The sequence below is a fragment of the Condylura cristata genome, unplaced genomic scaffold, assembly GCF_000260355.1.
Source record: "Condylura cristata isolate star-nosed mole 26May11 unplaced genomic scaffold, ConCri1.0 scaffold00015, whole genome shotgun sequence".
Classification (NCBI taxonomy): Eukaryota; Metazoa; Chordata; class Mammalia; order Eulipotyphla; family Talpidae; genus Condylura; species Condylura cristata.
In genome coordinates this window covers 5159233-5166594 of record NW_004567116.1, presented here as the reverse complement: position 1 = coordinate 5166594, position 7362 = coordinate 5159233, and the positions used below count along the sequence as shown (strand labels likewise).

Here is a 7362-nt window from a genome sequence, read left to right as displayed (position 1 = left end):
GCTGGTACAAAATCAATATACAAAGATCAGTGGTGTTTATATACAACAGCTGTCAGAAAAAGAAATAAACAATCACATTTATAATAGCACCGAAAGGTTAAAGTATCTAGGAATAAAATTAAACAAAGAGGTGTATTCCCCGAGCATCAGCTAACTCTTGTTTCTGCTCATGTGTAGACTTCTGACAACATCGTGAGGTTATAATCACCCTGAGCTTAATTAGAAAGTGGACGAGTAACAAGGAATGTGTCCAGTCCTTTTAGGCAATTTAACTGAAACTCACTCAAATATAACGTCCTCTGAGAATTGCAAGATATGAAAATTGGAACTCGGTAGTCTCACGGGCACTGAATTTGGCTTGTTTTAACAAAATTCTGATTGAGCCATGAAAAAAAGGATAGATTTCTTTCCTCTACTGCTACCAAGGAATCTGGACACCAAAGTGTGTGTGTTTGTGTGTGCATATCTTGGTAACTTTTTAATAACTCCCATTGAAACTCTGTCATTAACAGCTGACTTAGACCTTTGACTTCCAATTCCTGCTTCAGGACTATTCCCTTTGAAATTCGTATATTAAGCCTCAGATTAGAGGATTTGTTCATAAGGCAGGGACACTGGAGGATGTGATTCTTCGAGTCTGCCCTGTTTTGGAAGAGGAACAAAGTCACTAAGATACTTATTCTTCCAAAGGTTTTACCTTCAGAAACAACATTTTGATGAATTAATGACACCAGAAGTCTGCTTCTTACTGTGGTGGGTTATAATTTGCAGTTGGAGTTTCGGGTTCACAGAAATGAGGTCGAAACATCAAACTTCTAGTTTGGGTTACGTTTTGAGCGATGAATAGAGGGACAAATGACTGTGTCTAAATGCTTTGATATTTTCCAGGTACAGCAAAGGCTTCAAACCCAAGACAGTCTGCTCCGTGACAGAAACAAAACAAAGGTGGGCCTGAACAATTAAAAAAAGGATCTGGCACAAAGAAGCCAAAACGTAGGCTGTGTGGAGTGAGACTAGGCCACAGCGAAGTGTTACGACACTTGAAACTGCTTCTTGGTGATGCCGCCTCAGGCTGAAGTCAATGAAAACTGAATTCTCAGAGCTTCATCTTCACAAAAGAATCAGCTTCTTTTGTCCTGTTTCCTCCATGTTTTCTTTTCCTTCAATCAAGCCTAGACTTATAACATATTTCATATGAAGTTAACATTCAAACTTACTAAAGTATGTTGGTGAAAACAAAATAAATCAATCTTTCATTCTTCCTGACACAATAGTAAGCCCTCAGAAGACACAGCTGTTGTTACTCAGGAATCTCCTGCCAACTCCTGACCCTCCCAAGCCACCTGTATTCTCTCCAGACACATTTGCACCTTCACGCAACTCCCCTCCACCGATTTCCACAAGCACCCACTTCTGTCACCTAGGCTCTGGCTCCGTGGAGGTGTATACATTTGAAGATGACACTGTTTACATCTAAGCCCAAGGAGGAAAAAATAACCACTGGAAAATGTCCTAAGAAGGATCAAAAGAGCTTATAAAAGGCAAAACAGTGCTTCTCCTTACTGTATGGTCCTTCTGTTTTCTTAACTTTGATCCCAAAACCAGAAGGTAGAGGAGAGTGTGGCGGGTCTTCTGTGACAGCTCTCTGAAGCAGGACCCCCTCTCGGCACGCAAGGGGCACAGGTAACCATGTGCTAGAGACCTGGTGCAGAACATTCTGGCTGCAGTTAACAGTGTTGTCCTGTGTTCCTAACATTTTTATGTCTAATTTTTAAGTTCTTAGCCTAATTTTAAGATGTGATATTTCTTTGGGACTGGAATTTGCACTGTTTCAATCTATTTCTCAACAGATAACTTAAAATCGTCTTTAAAGAATATTGAACAAATAAGGTGAGTCATGTAAAGCTCTCACAATGACGAGCTACCTAGACGTATTACAGGCTGAGATTTTTAAAAAGTAGATAAAACAGACAAGAGAAAGGACTGGCTCACACCTCAGCAACAGTGGATAATAACAGATATCTTTTTCAAAAGACAAGCTTCCTTAATCGTAGCGAGCATGAATATGAAAGTTGTAGACTTTAAATCTATGATGGCTAGAATCATGTATGCTTCAGAAAGCTTTTGATATTTAAAAAAAAATTTTTAAAGGAAAAAAATTAAACTTGAAAGCTAAAATGAGGTAATGAAAGTATACTATGTAAATGTCACTGAATGCAGCTGCTCACGCTTCTGAAAAATAGTTTCACAGGAAAAAATTTATTGAATGTCTTCGTATGTGATCGTGTGGCGTAATCAAAGTGGCTGCAATTTTAAAAATCTGAACTCAACTAATTGCAAACACACAGCCATGTGGATGAGACTCTGAATTGTATTCTTAATGCGGGGGGGGGGGGAATAAAAAAAATAACCACTGCTTGCCTATGCAGTAGCTTGAAGCAAGAGAGAAAAAGATGATTCCATGGAGCTAAGAAACTACACCAGGATCAAAGAATTTCTTTTCCTTGGCCTAACCCAGAATGGAGAACTAAGTTCGGTCCTGTTTCTCTTCCTGCTGCTGGTGTACCTCGTGACCCTGCTGGGAAACGTCCTCATCTTGATCACCGTGAGCTGCGAATCTCGCCTCCACACGCCCATGTATTTTTTGCTCCGTAATTTATCCATCGCCGACATCTGCTTCTCCACCGTCACCACTCCCAAGGCTCTGGTAGACCTTCTGTCCCAGAGAAAGACCATCTCCTTCGACGGCTGCTTCACCCAGATGTTCTTCTTCCACCTCATTGGCGGGGTGGATGTGATCTCCTTGTCGGTGATGGCATTAGACCGCTACGTGGCCATCGCCAAGCCCCTGCACTATGTCACCATCATGAGCCGGGACCGGTGCCTGGGGCTGATCGCTGGGTCCTGGCTGGGGGGCTTCACCCACTCCATCGTACAGATTTCCCTTCTGCTGCGCACCCCCTTCTGTGGCCCCAACGTTCTGGACACTTTCTACTGTGACGTGCCACAGGTCCTGAAGCTGGCCTGCACGGACATCTTTGTCATCGAGCTCCTCATGATTTCCAACAATGGCCTGCTCACGACGCTCTGGTTCCTCCTCCTCCTGGCGTCCTACGCGGTCATCCTGGCCTTACTGAGGTCGCAGGCCGGGGAGGGCAGGAGGAAAGCCGTCTCCACCTGCACCGCCCACATCACGGTGGTCACCCTGCACTTCGTGCCCTGCATCTATGTCTATGCGCGGCCCTTTGCTGCCCTCCCCTCTGACAAGGTCATCTCCGTCACCTACACGGTCATCTCCCCGCTGCTGAACCCTGTGATCTACACCCTGAGGAACCAGGAGATGAAGTCAGCCATGAGGCGGCTCTGGAAGGCACTCAGACCTTCTGAGGGGGGATAGAGGGGGTCGTGAGGTGTTCCTCACCACCTTGTGAATGTTGGTCCATCCAACCAACTGTTCAATCAGGGATTCTTTTTAAATATTTATTTATTTATGCATACAGAATTGGGGTACAGGCCAGAGGTGCAGGGGTGGTGAGAGGCTTCACCAGAGACAGAGTGGGGAGCAGAACAGGTACAATGCTGAGGGGAGCAGCCGGTGGGTCAGTAGAGTTCTGCCATGCCATGTGGGTCACCTCTGGGGCAGGGATCGAACTCATGCTGAAGAGGCTTCTTAGTGCTGTGCTTTAATCTGCTGCGCCACCAGGGAGGGCCCTCAATCAAGGCTTTTAATGAGGTCCTGTATTTCTTCTATAAGAGGCATGTGTTTTCAAGGGTCTGATCAGCATGTAAAAATAATGTGAAAAGGTTCCACATGACAAAAGGAAGCCAAACATCACTGTTGGCTGGACTGGTGTATATTGGCAATACTACCTTGGAAGAAAAACAGAAAATGGAACCAAATTTTACTCAATTTTACCCCAATGCAGTTATTTTTTTTTCTAGGCCTATTCAGGTCAAAGTACATGATAAAAGTACTTTTACATATTTAAGATGTACAGGGATGTTTTGATACATTTATGTTTTGAGATGGTTATTGGGAAAACGGGGTTAAGTATGGTATTTCTCTGTGTCATTTCTTATAACTACCCGTGAAACAACCGCTGTCTAAATAATATCAATCAAGAAACAAAAATAGACATTCCCACACATCTGTTCTGTTGCCTTGAAAAGAGATGAGACTCATACTAGAACATACTGCGGCTTAGGCCTTGGGATTAAGGCATTTCTTTCATGAATTCATCACACCTCCATCAAGTAAACACACCCAAAGTGAGCACCTCTTCTGATTCTATAATGGGAACAATTTAAATAATCATCACCTGAAGATTTTTCCATCTAAAAACCACACTCCAGGGTGCTTCCTGGTGGCGCAACTAGTTAAAGCACAGCACTATGCACTGCAGCTCGAGTTCGATCCCCGGCCAAGAAGGTGACCCACATGGCACAGCAGACCGCTGCTGTCTCGCCCGCTGCTCTCCTCTGAGGTGGATTTCAGCAGATCTACCTGTTCTATTCCCCACTCTGTCTCACCTGCACCTCTGGTCTGTACCCCAGTTCTTGTATGCATAAAAAAAATAAATCTTAAAAAAAAAAAAAACAAAGGGATCTTGCCAATTCCAAGTTCTGTGAGGTTGAGCAACAACCAAGAAAGATTACTCATAACCTGAGGCTTCATACATGACACTGAGAGAGCAAATGGAGTTCTTTGGTTTGAGGGCCTCTGACACCATCGGGCCTGGAATCTGCTATATAAGTAGCCTCAATAAATCGTTCACAATTAATTCATTGGTGAATGCATAGTCCATTGGTGAATGCATCCTTTGCTGTCTCATCTCTCCGCATGAGAAATTTGATTTAAAACAAGAAGGAAGCTCATTTTTTGGTTTACCATGCTTCTGAGTGTGTCAGTTACTAACACAACAAACAAACATTTTCTGCTTAAGAAAATAATAATGCAAAGGACTGAACCACTCTATTGGGAATTCTGGGCCTTTTCCCTGAGTTCCTGCTCTTCAGGAGACAGACGCCTGCTTGTCCCCTATGAGCCCTTCCAACATCACAGGCCCCTGATCACAAGGTCTATGAGGGTTCAGCGCCTCCCTTTTACATTAGGAGAATTTGTAAACCAAAATGTGAGTGCTACCACTGGCTTGTAGTGCACGATTGACTTGTTAATGACACTCAAGGGAGCTTCATCCCAACAGGAAAGCTTGGCTACTCCAGTCAACAGTCACAACCAAAAGCATTGCCCTCGGTGATCCTTCCAACTCAGATCTGGGGCTGAGGCCCCACGCTCCCTGTAGCAGGACCCCAGCAAATGTAGGAGGATGCAGGAGCCTGGCCTTAGCCCCGGGTCCTGGGAGAGAAGCTACTGAAGCAGCCAACCCTCACTGCGTGTCTGCCTTCAGGGGAACATCCCTTACAAGAGTGACATCGAAGGTCAGTCTGTGCCACCAAAGGGCCACTTCTACCTCGTGGGTAGGGACTCGAAGGGGGGAACTTGAAGAGAGAGCATGCTGCATGTGGGCGATTCTTGGAGTGTGTTATATATCTGACTGCATGAGCCTCTGTAGCACCCACTCTGGAGTAAGACGCAGGTTTCAGAAAGGTTCTGAATGTTAACAATGTTCCTGAAAGGTTGAGCGTGGTGTCTATAAAAGCGAGTCTTTCATGACGCAGAATGGCATTGTCGCCTCTTCAAAATTAAGAAGGTGGCTTGAAAGACATCGAAAGAAGGTCAGTTTCTTTGAGAGGCGGAGCAACATTGAGGGACAATGAGATTGGGTCCCTCAAATTGGAGACCATACATATTAATAAACCTGTTTTGTTGATGGCTTTCCTTGTGCGTACTTCCAAAGAAGCACTTGGGGGTCTTGAGTTTGGTCTTGCCAAAAACAAAAATAAACTTATAAACACTCTCTGTTTTCTTCTTTTTTCCCCAAATATACATATAACACCCAGGGAGTCTCACTGGCCCCATCTCCCTCTCCTGTCTCCTAGTTCTGTATTCATGTGCTCAGAAGAGCACAAACACAGCATTTTCAGTAGAATTGGTGATATTATCACTGCTTCATGCACTTGGGTTTCGAAGCCTCTTCATAACTGTTACCCTAAATTGCCCCCGGGAAGCCCTGTTCTCAACAGTTCTTCCTGCCAATACCAATAACACACAATTAACTACCAGGAAACAAATGAGCTTGATAGTGGACTGAGGCATAACTGTTGGAAATGGACAACAGTCTTCGCTAGTCACAAGGTCACTGAGATCAAACATTATTTAAAATAATTGAGTGAGCTCCAAAGGCCTATAATTCATCGAGATCACTGGGTCCATTTATTTCCTTTAGTACAATAAATATTTATTTTTCTTTTAGTCTAATCATTTAAAAAGTTTAAGTAAACAAAATTCTGGATAATCAAGTCTATTTTTTTCCCTTGATGAGTCCACTTCATGTGAACTTGACATAATGAGTGTTTCCAGTTCACTGATGAAAAGACTGACCTTCCTGGAGTTTAGATGCTTTTAAAGATTCCACCGTGGTAACATGAAGGTATGTAAGTTCACACCTCCTCAGCCTCTGTATTTTCCCTCAGCTATGTCACTTCCTATCAAGTTTTAAAAAAAATTCCCTAGGCATTATGTAACAAGTGACTTGTGCTCTAATCATATTTTTTTAATTGATATACAAAATGAAGGGGGAAATTATACTACAGTAAACATAATGAAAACGCACAAGGAAAGCCATCAACAAAACAGGTTTATTAATATTTATGGTCTCCAATTTGAGGGGACCCAATCTCATTGTCTCTCAAAAAAATTTGATATATAATTTGAAGAAAGTATCTGTACCTTTGGGAAACTAAAAATATTTGAAAATAATGAAATCCTCTGAGAGTGATTGATGGACTCACAGGTCATTGCGGGTTAATTGAAAAAATTCACTTTTAAGTTGCTTGGACCTCAAAAGAGAGCAACTGGAGGAAAGTTAGGAGACAGACACTATTCTGTGGAAGGTGAGAAAGGACCCTGAGTGAGGGCTCTCCCGGACAGCAGGACCCAGGCATGGCTGCCTTTGGACAGGGCGGGGTGGAGATGGAAAAAGGGGAGTCAAACAGAACACAGCGGGGCACGCGTGTAACTTCTGGGGAAATGACTGGGTGTTTGAAAGGGAAGCTGGAGGGGGCAGAGAGCAGGGACTTGCAGCCACAGAGAAATGAAAAACTGCCAAGTGCCCAGACAGCAGCTGGGCCCCGTTACGTCCTCCTCCTAGAGAGACGTCCAAGTTTATCTTCCTACAGAGCCTGGGGGTAGGGGAGCCAGGGCGGATTTGCCAGAGACAGAGTGGGGAGCAGAGCAGGCAG

At 43.9% G+C, this 7362-nt stretch overlaps 1 protein-coding gene across 1 annotated transcript; it reads left to right on the top strand.

Annotated features, from left to right (window-relative positions):
• The first annotated feature begins 2461 nt into the window (after positions 1-2461).
• On the top strand, positions 2462-3397 carry LOC101635457 (olfactory receptor 4D10). The gene has a single exon (XM_004683411.1). It carries the CDS (start codon positions 2462-2464, stop codon positions 3395-3397), a length of 936 nt encoding a protein of 311 aa, XP_004683468.1.
• The last annotated feature ends 3965 nt before the right edge of the window (positions 3398-7362 follow it).

Bases quoted from the DNA above. Each gene is read 5' to 3' on its own strand.
- LOC101635457 (XM_004683411.1), top strand. From the start codon at position 2,462: ATGGAGCTAAGAAACTACACCAGGATCAAAGAATTTCTTTTCCTTGGC.